At 32.3% G+C, this 12,987-nt stretch overlaps 1 protein-coding gene across 1 annotated transcript; it reads left to right on the plus strand.

The window, feature by feature from the left end:
* The first annotated feature begins 227 nt into the window (after positions 1-227).
* On the plus strand, positions 228-12,285 carry LOC130645377 (serine/threonine-protein phosphatase 2A 55 kDa regulatory subunit B alpha isoform-like). The gene is made up of 8 exons (XM_057451353.1): positions 228-424; positions 7,606-7,677; positions 8,234-8,331; positions 9,126-9,288; positions 9,970-10,266; positions 10,539-10,703; positions 10,884-11,145; positions 11,298-12,285. The coding sequence occupies exons 1-8, from the start codon at positions 397-399 to the stop codon at positions 11,572-11,574; spliced, it is 1,362 nt and encodes a 453-aa protein (XP_057307336.1). The 5' UTR covers positions 228-396; the 3' UTR covers positions 11,575-12,285.
* Positions 12,286-12,987: the final 702 nt, after the last annotated feature.

The following is a 12,987-nucleotide window of genomic DNA, read 5'->3' on the forward strand; positions in this document are numbered from 1 at the left end:
GAAGTTTTTTATCATTCCCCATGCTGTTGTTTTTTAATGTGTAAAAAAATAGTTTGGTCGAGAAACTGACAAGTACTGCATTTTTTAATGAATTGATTTTATAAGTACAATTTAAGTTTCAATTACTTTATTTGTTTGTGACTAGTTACAAACAGCAACAACTTAGTACTCAATTTAACCCAAAACGCCGCCGTGCCTGATATAACTTGCATCCATTGGTCTGGTAATCTTCGGCTGGCGGCAAGATGCAGAGGGCTTACTCCCTAAAAATTAAAGATGGCGACTAGGGGAGCCAGAAAATGAAACGCTGAGTAATCCGTACATATCTCGCCAATCATTTAAAAACTTTTCTGTTAATCAGTCAATACTGGCAAGAGGATATTTTTTCTGACGTCTATGGTCGTGTTTGTTAATATGTCATCTGGTAAGCGTGGCTAACTAGCTGGCAATTTAGATCATTTGTTGTATGGGCGCTCTTGTTGTAGAGTAAATCGTACAGCTACAAATAACTTGGGCAAATAATGGCTATGCAATATAAATAACTGTGTCATAAGAAGCAACCGCTTTTAAACTAGAATGTACTAAGATTGCTACTGGTGTAACAGGCAGAATTTACTATATAGAAAACTTTGGGTTGTTAGCTAGGTTTATTTAATCAGGGTATTTTTGGCTAGCTAACAGTCAGGGTAAACACTTACTTAGGCAATGGTAGGCTAATTAGGGCATACCACCTATTTAAGCGACTCATTGTAGCCTAGTTAGGCCATATGTAACCTAGTAAGACATTACAATATTTAATGGCTTTTCACACATTCCTAAGAAAAAATCGCAAAAAATCTTTGTTCAGAATGGATATTCTACGCGACCATGATTCCAAAATTGTCACTCGTGCCTTGATATGTTCGCGCAACTAAGAATTATATTAAAATGAAATATATAACCTAATTAGGTTAAGTGTCGCCTATTCAGGTGGTATATAACCTAATTAGGTTAAGTGTCGCCTATTCAGGTGACGTTTTCGTCCACCTTATTTATTTTTTCCCTGCGGCGTGAATGGCTGAAATCCATTATTTAAAACATCAAATAGTGCCACACGAGGTTTGGGCCATAAGTTAGCAATGCGCAATGCAAATAAGATGATAATTGGTCAAAATTATCTGCAAAGTGGACGGATTTGATTCACATAAGTATTGTATTGCGAAACGCAATGATTTCGACGTATTTACAACAGAAAGTTTTCGTTCGCCTAGTTAGACTATGTGTAGCCTAATTAAACTACATCACGTCGCCTAACTAAACGACTCGCCTAATTAGGTCATGCCGCCTAATTAGGTGTTTACCCTGACTGGCTAACAATCAGGGAAAACAGAAAAATTAGGTTATGTAACCTAATTAGGCTATCAATTCCTAATTAAGCCATGCTGATAGCCTAATTAGGATATGAAATCATATTTTTAACTTTTGCAAAAAAATATGCACATTCACGTCCATATTACTTGTTGTTTTGATTCTTACCAATGCTGCGCCTACTCATCAAAATTTCAACAAAAACTAACGACGGGTCGACGAAATATTTAATTCCTGCGAGAATGCCATCATAAATGTTAATTAGACTATACACAAAATATTTTGCTGATTTTGGTCAATATCTTTTAGTTCTGCAGAACAAATGCGACGATTTTTTCAAATATCAAAGTTTTGAAATTTAGCTGCATAAAGAGAGTGAAATAAAGATGCGGATAACGCGTTAACTGTGATTTTTTTGCTTTTAAAAAATTTACATAGCCTAATTAGGATAGCATAGCCCTTGGAGGAAAGAATACGGAAGGAGAAACAACTTCATTTCTGTACGCTTTAAATGTATTGAATTTTCTATTGTTTTTAATTTCCAAAGAATCAGTGCGTGAGGTGCTCGACCGAGTCTTTTTCGCAAAAAAATGATCAAATTCCATATTCTCCTTTAATAGGGGCTAACTTTTTTCTGTTGAAATCTGAACGCAACACCTTCCAGGCACGTGAAATTTGTATGGAAAGTGTGCCTAATATAAGTCGGTAAACATTGTTGTTAAAAACTTCAACAATATGTTTGAAAAAAAGCGTTTGACCGTAATATTAACCTATTTTTACAGGCTTGAGTATACCACTTTGATCATGAAAAACAATATAGATAGATATGCGCCAGACGAGTGCCGACAAAATGTGTGCTGGATTAATGTTTATTCTAACTAAAGAAATAACTTCTTATAACAGAACGTCGTTTTAAAACGAGATATAAACTTTTTCTTTTTGTTTACAAATGTGTCGAGCATGTGCTTCTTCGCTAATTATGTTAACATAAAAACAAAAGAAATTTTACCGATTTCAATATGGCTTCTTGTTTTGATAATATTATCAAATTATCTAATTGTTTTTATAACCAATCATTGTTGCGAATTGTTATTCACGAATAATTTAGTCACACAACCGCCAAAATTTCAAATTAAGTTTCTATACAGACACCTGCTAGAACCTCACGCAGTGTTTCAATAGAATTAAAAGAGTTGTTTCTCCTTCCGTATTCTTTTCTCCAAGCATAGCCAAGTTAGGATAGGAATCTCTCTCCTGATTTGGCGATTAGCCTATTTAGTTTATGATGTCCTATTTTGCTGTTTTCCCTGACTGGATAATAAGGGATGTTAGGCCAATGCAATCTTAGTTTACTGTTGGATTTTTATTGTTCATTGTTTCAGCTTCTGATATGGCTAGCTATGTTTTAAAAATGGCAAGTATTCCTGGATCACACCTGCAAAGAAGTTTTCTCTGTAGTTAGAAAATCCTCCTAGCTACAACCGCGGGCAGGATAGTTATATACTGCAATACACCTTTACGATAATTCAATTGTACATGCGTTCCTATGGCTCTCCATCGTTTTACAATATCGGAAAAAAGGAGGTAAAAAATATGTTTTTTTGAGAGTGACAGACGAAAGCGTGTTTTCTCCAGTTTTTTAACTTCCTTCATATCAATTCCTTTCAAATTTTCAGGAAACTTTAATAATAATAAGATACAACTGTACTTTTCTTTACAAACAAAACACGGCAAGAAAATTTATCACAAAAGAACATGTTTTCTCCTTAATAAACTTTTATGAAAGTGTGATGTTTACCTCCTCTGGGACAGAGTGTTAGTTTTCCCGAGTTATCGTAAAGGTGTATTGCGGTATATCTAATACCTTTTTCTTCTAAAAAAAGGCATTCTTTGCAGGATATAAAACTCAAATTGTGCAGCTTATGTACAATTTTTTGCGGGCTACAAACCCAGCTTTAGCAACCCTGGTTATTGACAGAGATAATAACCTACCTATGAACCGCTCTATTATACCACTATTCTAATATCGCCACAAGAAAAAAATGTGTGATTTATGCCAATGCTTCGTCTAGAGCAATGGACATGCACGTTAAGCATAAATACACTAGGCAAAAAATATAAGCAACATACCACAACAATCAAGGAATTAAATAAAAAAAATGCTAAAATTGTTTCACTGAACAGAACAATTGTTTAATATGCCACTCTGTCCAAGTCTTTGTATCCTGCAAACACATGATACTATACCAATGGTATCCGGTGATTTGCCCCTGTAAACTGCACTGGGGTGGCTGTTTTAGCATACGCATAAAAGTGGCACAAGCTCAAAGATTGCTCATGCCAGAGAATTTCAACCCGGGTATCAAATTGTTTTAAGTCAAGTCATTAAACTTTGTGACTACTTGTGGAACAAACAATAATAATATGTATATAACATAAATTACAGAAGGTTGAATGGCAGCTAATAATGGCAACACTGGTAATGGGTCATGAAATTATTACTTAAAATAATATTCCATTATTTTTACAAAAAAATTATCTTTTAAGTATTTTATTTTTTTTTCAAAAGCCAACCATATTAGCGCTTTAAGTAAATAAAAAAATGATTTGTTACAAAAACAAACTCAGAGTACCAAGTCGGAAATTAAAATCACTCGGCTAGCTAAACTTTTTGTGGAACTGAACGAGCAGTTAATGACTCAGCTATTATCCTATTTCTTAGAACTGCGTTAATGTGCTTCAAACTTTAATATTGACTTAAGCATTTGAACTAATGTTTTTCCATTGCATATTATTTTGTAGTTATATTTATTATAAATTATAAACATTCTCCAGTTACAAAATAACCAAAACACATATAGCACATTTAACAAACTAAACATTACGCTAAAATTTGCAAAGACTTTATATAAAGTGAAACTGCTATAAATATGTTATACATATTATGTTTATTTTTCCTAAAAGCAGTTACATATGCATTACAAGTTAAAAATTCTACACTCCTAATTTTGTGACAATCTTTTTTCCTGTCAAATCTAAAGTATGGATGCTGTTAAATGCCAGAAAAGGGTGTACACATATTTAACTTTGACTACTCACCCAAATTAATTTGCAAGATTTTGTAAATGCAGGAGTAAATTTTCCTGATTAAGCCTGATGTGCTTCTATTAAAAAAAAATATGCAAAGCCCAACAAAAGATTTTTGCTCTTTATCAGCCAATTTTAATTTTCATTTTACACCTTTTAATTCCTGTAATGTTTTTTTAAAACCTTACAGTCAACAATACCATCCATCGAAGCAATCACTACTATTCTGCCGTTATAAAATGTCCAAATTCTTTACTAGCATTATTATTATTATCCAGGCCTTTTCAGGAAAATTTTGATATGTGTGTAGCAAAAAGCACGCCTTGAGTATTTTAGGTGTGCTTTTGGGTGTGCTGCACTGGTTAACTTCTTATAAAATTTGTTATTTTGCAGATGCTATCAATAGCACGCCTAAGCCATTTATATGTGTGTGGAGGGTGTGTGCTTGCTATTGCATGCCTGATTATCACCATTCAAAATTTTGTAATTTAGTTTATATACATAAAATATTGTTTCTTCCACAAGTAGGTACAAAGTTTCATTAATGACTTTACTTGAAATTCCCAGCCATGAATATAGTTAGAACTTAAAGGGGCACTCCAGTGAAAAAAAAAATATTTGAAAAAAATGTTATTTTGATAAGACAATACATAAATATGTCAGAATAACCCTTTTACAATCGTTAAAAATCTTTATTTATACCTTAATCGGGTCTGTAAACATTTTCAATTTTAAATAAATTTGCAAGGTCGCGTAAAGTCAAAAGAACTAGGTCTGAATAAATAAGCATACGTCAAATCGTGCAGAAAATCTGTGAGCTCAGCAGCACACCTTCCGAAAGTTTCTTTACTTACTGTTTACATTGTTCATTCATAATGACGAAGATTGTAACTTAGAAAACATAGCATCGGATAATTCTCTTCAAGACTTTACAAAGCTACAGCCACACGACTTCGAACCTCTTGTGTCTCACAAGAGGGAGAAATTATTAATGATTCAAAGTGACGAGGTGTCTTTTACTGTGTCAAAGTAACGTTCTTCGCAAAATATTTTCTTTTTAAAGAAATAAAAAATATATTTAATCGCTTTTTTTAACATTCTTTTCATCAAAAACTTTATCATTTGCTTCAGTAAAAAAAACTTTCTTACTTTACAAACCAATTTATTTTTATTTCAGAATTCAGAAATATTTTCCCTCTGCACGCGCTTTTTTGCGCACAAATGCAAACAAATTTTATGTAACGTTGAAATTTTCTCCGTAATGGAAGACCATTCAAATGCGTGATCAAAAGATCGAATAATGTTCGGGTTGTGATAAGTTGGTAAAACGGGTGTATGAATATTGTGTAAATAAGGTCATAAATGTTTTGCAGAAGGTACTGACTTATAAGTAGTTGCTTTAACAAAGCTGTTTTAGAAACTGCATTATCAGCATTACATGCAGCCTTAAACAGTTACAGAGATTGAAGAAAATTGGTACGTTTACCCCCTGAAAATTTTCAACATGTGCTTTCATCGAAAAAGCTTCTTTTTGAAAAACAAAGAATAGAAACTTGAGCGCTACGAAAGATACATGTGTAAACTAGAAAACTTTTTTGTCTGTGTTTGTATTGGAAATTGGTATAATGTTCTTTTATTTATTATAAAAATGTACAAAACGTTATTTGGTTATGTTCTGTGGATATAAGTACAAATGATGAAGTGAGAAGAAATGAGAATCTTTGATCGCGTTCACTAGCTGAAATGGCATTTTTAGAAAGTGACAATATTTTAATATGGAAGTTTATTTCCTGGAGATCTCTTTTAAAAAAACTATCTGTAAAGTGCGCTAACCAAATATAAAAACTTTGATTGCTTGGTAGATCACCTGCACTACGTATTTTGTTTGGCCATTTTTGAGTTCTTTCTTTTTCTCAGACGGGATTCTGTGAAAACTTACTTCTTTACACTTCCCTAATCGATTGGTACATCGAAACGCAAAGCAACTAACCACTTTTTAAAGATTTAAACGTATTTTACATACAAAAGCGATTTAATGTAAGCTATAGGCTTAACATGAACGTTCTCTGCGCTCGCTTAAACTTTCTGCATGATGTGTTGTCATTATTTATAATTGGGTCCAGTCCTAAATGAAATCGCGGCTGTCTGTTTTTTTATGAGAAAAAAATTGAATATGCAAGGCTTGTACAATAATTTTAAATAAGAAAAACAAATAAAGTTTTTTTTTATTTCTTATGCTTTTCTGAGTACGTATAAAAAAAAAGTGATTTTTACTGGAGTTCCCCTTTATACTACGTTTGAGTTACCTACACCAAAACAAGCAAAAAACCTGTGTCATGTACAGGGGCAAAGGATTTTGTTACTATTTTGACTTTTTTCTGTAATTTCTATATTGTTAGTCCTGTTATATTGTTTGACCCAAATTCTGAAACTTTTCAGAGAAGAAGAAATAAGCAAAATCTGGACTATTTTTTTTTATTATTATTATTTTGGGTGCCTAAGTTAAATGTCCCAAGAAAATTGGCCTGGATTAGCCCCTGTACCAATACTGATACTTTTATCAAAACAAATTAATATGGAAAACAACTGGTAGAAAAACATGTCTTTATAACATTGTAAATTGAATTTAATCTCACAATTGCGCTACAATAGCTTTGCAAACAAAATGTAATGATTTACGTTTTTTTATAATTGTTTTTAAATGTTTGTGCTGTGATGCATCCCCACAATTTTAAGTAAAAAAAACTATTTCATTATCAGGACTGAGACACCCTCACATTAAGCAGAGTGTCCGCTGGACCTTCACCAAAAAAAAACCTTAAAACATGAGTATTTTGAAAACACATCATCCTCAAATTAAAATGTTGTTTGCACTTTTCTATATAATTTACTTGCCATAGTTTTAAATCTTTAGCACTGTCATATTTTGGTAATTTTTAAATTATACCTTATGATTGCATTGTTTCTGTATGCTTTGAAACACTTAAAAGTGCAAAATTTTTAGTAAAAACTTGAAAAGCACCTAAAATTGTGAAAAAGGTAACATTAAAGTTGTTGTAGCTTGGACACCCAGTTAAGTGTTGTTTATTGAAGCTTAAAGGCTCTGACTTTTATTATTATAGTTTGGATGGTATATGTGATGTAACTTTAAATGGTTTGTTAATCTTGCAGGTAACGATGATGCTACTGTTAAGTGGTGCTTCTCTCAAGTTAAAGGAACGTGTGAAGAGGAGATAACTGAGGGTAAGTTCTTTTAGACATTTGTGGCTTGTATCCTGTTATTATGTTTCAAAAGAGTGTGCTCATAACCAATGTATGATAAAAGATTTAAAATGAGTTAGCATCATTGCTAGGTTTGTTTTTCATATATTTGTGTTAAGTAATACTATTTAATTCATAATTAAATAAATTTATGTTAATCCAGTGTTTTTAGTGTTTTCTTAATGGCTAAGATGTATTTATCAATGATAGTCCAAAATAAAAAAATTTTAAATGAGATAAGATGTGATCCAAGACTAGAATTGTGTAAAAATATTTCACGATTCTGAATTCTCTAACTCAATAACTAGATGTTATTTACCCCCAATTCACCTGTAACATGTTTCTTGTTTTAAAAGATACCTTCGATCGCATCAAAAACACTATTTATTCATTCATTCATTTATTTATTCATTTATTCAACGCAGTCACAACCTTGTTCATAAAATCATATATTTTTTTCACACTCAGAATCTTCAACCAAATACAGGATTGCATAATAACACTGTGCATGAATTAAATTATTTTTCATTGCATTTAGCTGATATCATTTCAACAGTTGAATTTAATCATAATGGTGAATTGCTAGCCACTGGTGACAAAGGTGGTCGTATAGTTATTTTTCAAAAAGATAATGCAGTAAGTTATATATCGTTTCTTTAAAGAATGTCAGTAGTTTAAATAGTTTTAACAAAAAGGAACATCTGAAATTTTAACTTTAATGTTTAACTGCCCTAACATTTTCTAAATCCTTTCAACATCACAACGGTTCTTAAACCAGCATAAAAAACATATGTATATGAATGAAGGTTAAAGAATAAAAAACAACATAAAGGGAATAACTACCATAACTAACAGCATATAGCGAATAAGAATTAGTTATAAAACTAAGAGAAAACTATAATAGTTACAAGATCATGTAGATATGACTAGACTTCAACAGGCATACAATGGGTTTTATAAACATAAATTGGGAAAACACTTGGCCTAAATCAGGCAAATTGTCCATTATTTAACAATGATGTGAATAGACTCAGGGATGTTTCTATAATAATAGTCATTGTCTGTCCATCATCCAAAACTGAGTCTTGCTGAATCAGCACAAAATTTTTATGCTAAAAATAGCAAATGCGATATATTTTTGTCAAAATCTCCAACAACGTGCAGATTTTGGAATGACTGTTGAAGAAAAAGAAGTAAATAATGCTATATGTGCGTTTTGTTGCAGAAAAAAATTAATTTACATTAAATCAATTGGCCTAAATAGACAAAACAAGAAAAAGAGACAATAACTATGGAAATTAAAAATTATGAAAGTTAGTTTTGTAAAAGCTTTTCTCATGAACAACAAATTTCAATTGATAATACTTGTTAATATTGAAAAAGTTTTCACTTTTATTGTGTGTTTGTTTGTAAATTTCATTTCTTTTCAGCCGAAAAGTTCACCACGACATGGCGAATACAATGTATATAGTACCTTTCAGAGCCACGAGCCAGAGTTTGATTATTTAAAAAGTTTAGATATTGATGAGAAAATAAATAGAATAAAATGGCTTAAAAGAAGAAATCAGTCTCACTTCCTGTTGTCAACCAATGGTAAGTGTTTCTTCATGCCACAGAAGGAAGAATAAAAAACGTTTATGTGCCTGAGAAAATTTTAATAGTGAAATAGCAACCAAAGTTATTTGTCCAGGAACTATTGTCATTGAATCATCAAATTTTATTTTCTTAGATTTTTGTTTTGTTTTTATCTGCTAAATTTTATACTATGCACCTTTTTCCACTAATTTTAATTTACTGCCATTTTTTATATACCACAGGATTTCCACACCTCAAATCTACTACTCAAAACTACTCCCTAATTTTCCTTATTACCTCTCAAAATATCATAGTACACAATTCCTGTAATTTTTTATATGCATCTCATGGAAAAGTGGAGGAAATATTCACCTACGTTGTATGTTTACAAACTGGTTTTTTTCTTTGAGTATCTATGAGACTCGAATTGGGATCTTGTAAAAAACACTAAAAAACCTAAAAAATCTACGGTTTTGTGTAAAATCTGGCCAATGAGGCTCTGAAGGTAGCAACGATGTTAGCATTAGATTGATATAACGGTTTAAAGTATTTTGACAAATTTTGAACATTTGAAAAATTGTTTAATAACATAAAGCTCACAGCTTTTGGATTGTGCTTCTCAATATTAATAACTTCTTTACACTGACCACCGTTTCTTTCAAAATACAGTTACCCATGATAAATATATTTTTGTTTTAGATAAAACTGTAAAACTATGGAAAATATCTGAAAGAAATTTAAGAATAGATGGTCCATTAAATACGAAATCTCTTGATGGAACTCAGGATTTGGATTATAGTGAAATTACACACTTAAAAATTCCTGAACTACATTCAACACCTTTAATGGTTGAGGCGAGCCCTCGAAAGATTTATGCGAATGCCCACACGTACCATGTAAATTCAATATCTGTTAACAGTGATGATGAAACCTACTTGTCTGCAGATGATCTGAGAATCAACTTGTGGAGTTTACAGCGTACTGACCAAAGCTTCAGTATCTTTTCATTTATACCAGTGTCAAATCCTAAATTACCCTTATTTGACATGTAGTTTTTGGTAGTTTTGTTTCCTTTTTAGTTTTTCAATCATGAATCGAGATTCGCAAAGCCTTGTGTAATAGGTTCACATTTACCCTTTGATTGATATTTGCTAATAACTGCAATTCTAGGATTTACAGAAATGTGCATAGATGGCGTAATAGTGAGGAGTTTAAGATGATACATTTTCCTTTATTTAGTACACTGTTTTCTTTAACTGTTTTCACAGATATTGTTGACATCAAACCAGCCAATATGGAAGAATTAACTGAAGTCATCACTGCTGCAGAATTTCATCCACAACACTGCAATGTGTTTGTATATAGCAGCAGCAAGGGAACTGTGAGACTATGTGACATGAGAGATAACGCCCTGTGTGACAAATATGCCAAATGTAAGTTATTTTTAAGAAGTTGATATTCCAGGTAGGTTGGGATAAAGAATTTTTAGGTGCCAGTCGAAATGGAACTACATATTTTAAATTGTTTGGTAAGAGTGTAGGGTTGATAAGTAGATGTTTAGTGTGTTTTTTATTTCAATCACAGTAGCGTTTTTTTTGTTTTGTTTTTTTTAGTATTCGAGGAGCCTGAAGATCCTAGCAATCGTTCCTTCTTCTCTGAACTTATTTCATCTATAGCAGATGTGAAGTTTAGTCATAATGGTAGATATATGTTGACTAGAGATTACCTTAGTGTAAAGGTCTGGGATCTAAATATGGAGAATAAACCAATTGAAACGTTCCAGGTGCATGAATACCTGCGCAGTAAACTTTGCGCGTTGTACGAAAATGATTGCATATTTGATAAATACGAGTGCTGTTGGAGTGGAGATGACAGGTAAGCATGACGTCAGCAGTTTTTTTTTAATAATACTTGTCCTTTTTAGTATGTTGGTAAAACTCTATGTTTCATAAAATATCCTAGACACAAACTTTTGCTTGTGTTTATTCATTCATTTTATATAATCTTTCGTCTTACATTTATTACAGCTCGATTCTTACTGGTTCCTATAATAACTTTTTCCGAATCTTCAATCGAGAGAGCAAGTCTGGCGTGTGCTTAGAAGCCACGCGGGAAAATGTCCGACCAAAACAACAGCTTCGCCAGAAAAAAATCACAACTACCGGTAAACGAAAGAAAGATGAAATTAGCGTAGAATGTTTGGACTTTAACCGTAAGATTTTGCACATAGCTTGGCATCCAACTGACAACATCATAGCTTTAGCGGCAACAAATAATCTGTACTTGTTTCAAGAGAAGTTGTAAGAACCTGAACGACGGGAAATGGTGTTGCCAGTAACCCGAATACAGAGATTTGCGGTAAAGACAAGTACTATCATAAATCGAGCGCGCGAATCACTGTGTTATCGATAAAACTGAAAATATTTCCTTTCTTTTTACGAAACGAATTTCATAAAAAGGAAGAAACTGGTTCATGAAATGAACTCGCTATATACATAAATATATGTTCGCTATTAGTACTGCAGTTGCTGTTAATGTTACACGAGCCAATATGTAATTATATCATCTCGTGGCCTATATGAAATTTTGTGGTAATTATTCTAACAATAGTTCTTAATTACTTGATAATTCAAACACAAACTAATGTTTTGTTTATAAACTGGATAAACGAGTTCCACGTGTCGTAGAGGTGATAGAGAAACTTTAACTGTTAAAGCTTCAGAAATCTTTGTCATCTATTCTATTTAGGGTACATAGATTTTATAATGATAAAGAATAAAGAACACATATTTTTCTTCTAAAATTATCGTTTTCTTGTTTCGTTACTTTATTTTTCTCAGGTTTGAAATTTGCATGAAATTTCGAGTCAGATCATGTCTAAAAATGTCTCTAACCATACTGGATACTTTCCTCAATATAATTTTTTTGAGGTGTTTTGAAGTGTCGAAAAAATTTCTGTATGATATAACATACTTGTTGAAATCGAATTTTTATTTCGAATAAAATTAAAACTTATTCGTGTTGTTGCGTTATGCGACCAACAAATTCTCTTTTCTTTTAATAAGCTATGAATCAAATTTCCTCATTAGAGCCTTTAGATTTATGTCATAAAAGTTTTCTCTGGACATGTTAGATTAGAGTTGGTCACCTGCTCAGCTTTGACTCCAGGATTTTTTTTAAATAATTTCTTTGTAGTCGTCTGACATTGTCAGAAAAATAAAAAAGGCCTTGAGGTCGAGGTTGTCAACTGCTTGCTGCTTAAACAGTGCTTACACGATTTAACTAGTTTATGTCACTTTGAGTTATTTCAACAAAGTGAAACAAATTTTTTAAGTTGTTACCTGATTTCAACCAGTTCAGACGGTGGGTTAAAAAAACAAATAATGCATAACAATCAATCTATTCTTTTTTTCTGCGAAGTAGGCTAAATGCGCTGGAAACAAGGTTGTCAACAATGAAGGTGGCAGTGTCGCATTGTTTTAGCAGTCAGTGAGAACAAAATAGGAGCGCAACGGGACTGAAAAGCTAGCAACTTTTTTAAAAACTTGGTGAAAATCTATTCTCGTCCCCATAGCTATACAGAACAATTAACTCTCTTTTTTGCACCTTTTTATTTAAGCCTCGTGTTCAGTGTCATTCTCGTCCCCGGAGCTCTTTAGGAATTTTATCCCAAAGAGATCTGGGTCGAGAATGGCTTAGTGTATTTTTTTCTTGTTG

Source organism: Hydractinia symbiolongicarpus, chromosome 5, assembly GCF_029227915.1.
Source record: "Hydractinia symbiolongicarpus strain clone_291-10 chromosome 5, HSymV2.1, whole genome shotgun sequence".
Taxonomy (NCBI): domain Eukaryota; kingdom Metazoa; phylum Cnidaria; class Hydrozoa; order Anthoathecata; family Hydractiniidae; genus Hydractinia; species Hydractinia symbiolongicarpus.

Coding starts and splice junctions, on each gene's coding strand:
- LOC130645377 (XM_057451353.1), top strand. CDS start 397: ATGGTCGTGTTTGTTAATATGTCATCTG. Junction 425..7,605: donor GTTTGTTAATATGTCATCTG/GTAAGCGTGGCT, acceptor TTAATCTTGCAG/GTAACGATGATGCTACTGTT. Junction 10,267..10,538: donor GCGTACTGACCAAAGCTTCA/GTATCTTTTCAT, acceptor CTGTTTTCACAG/ATATTGTTGACATCAAACCA.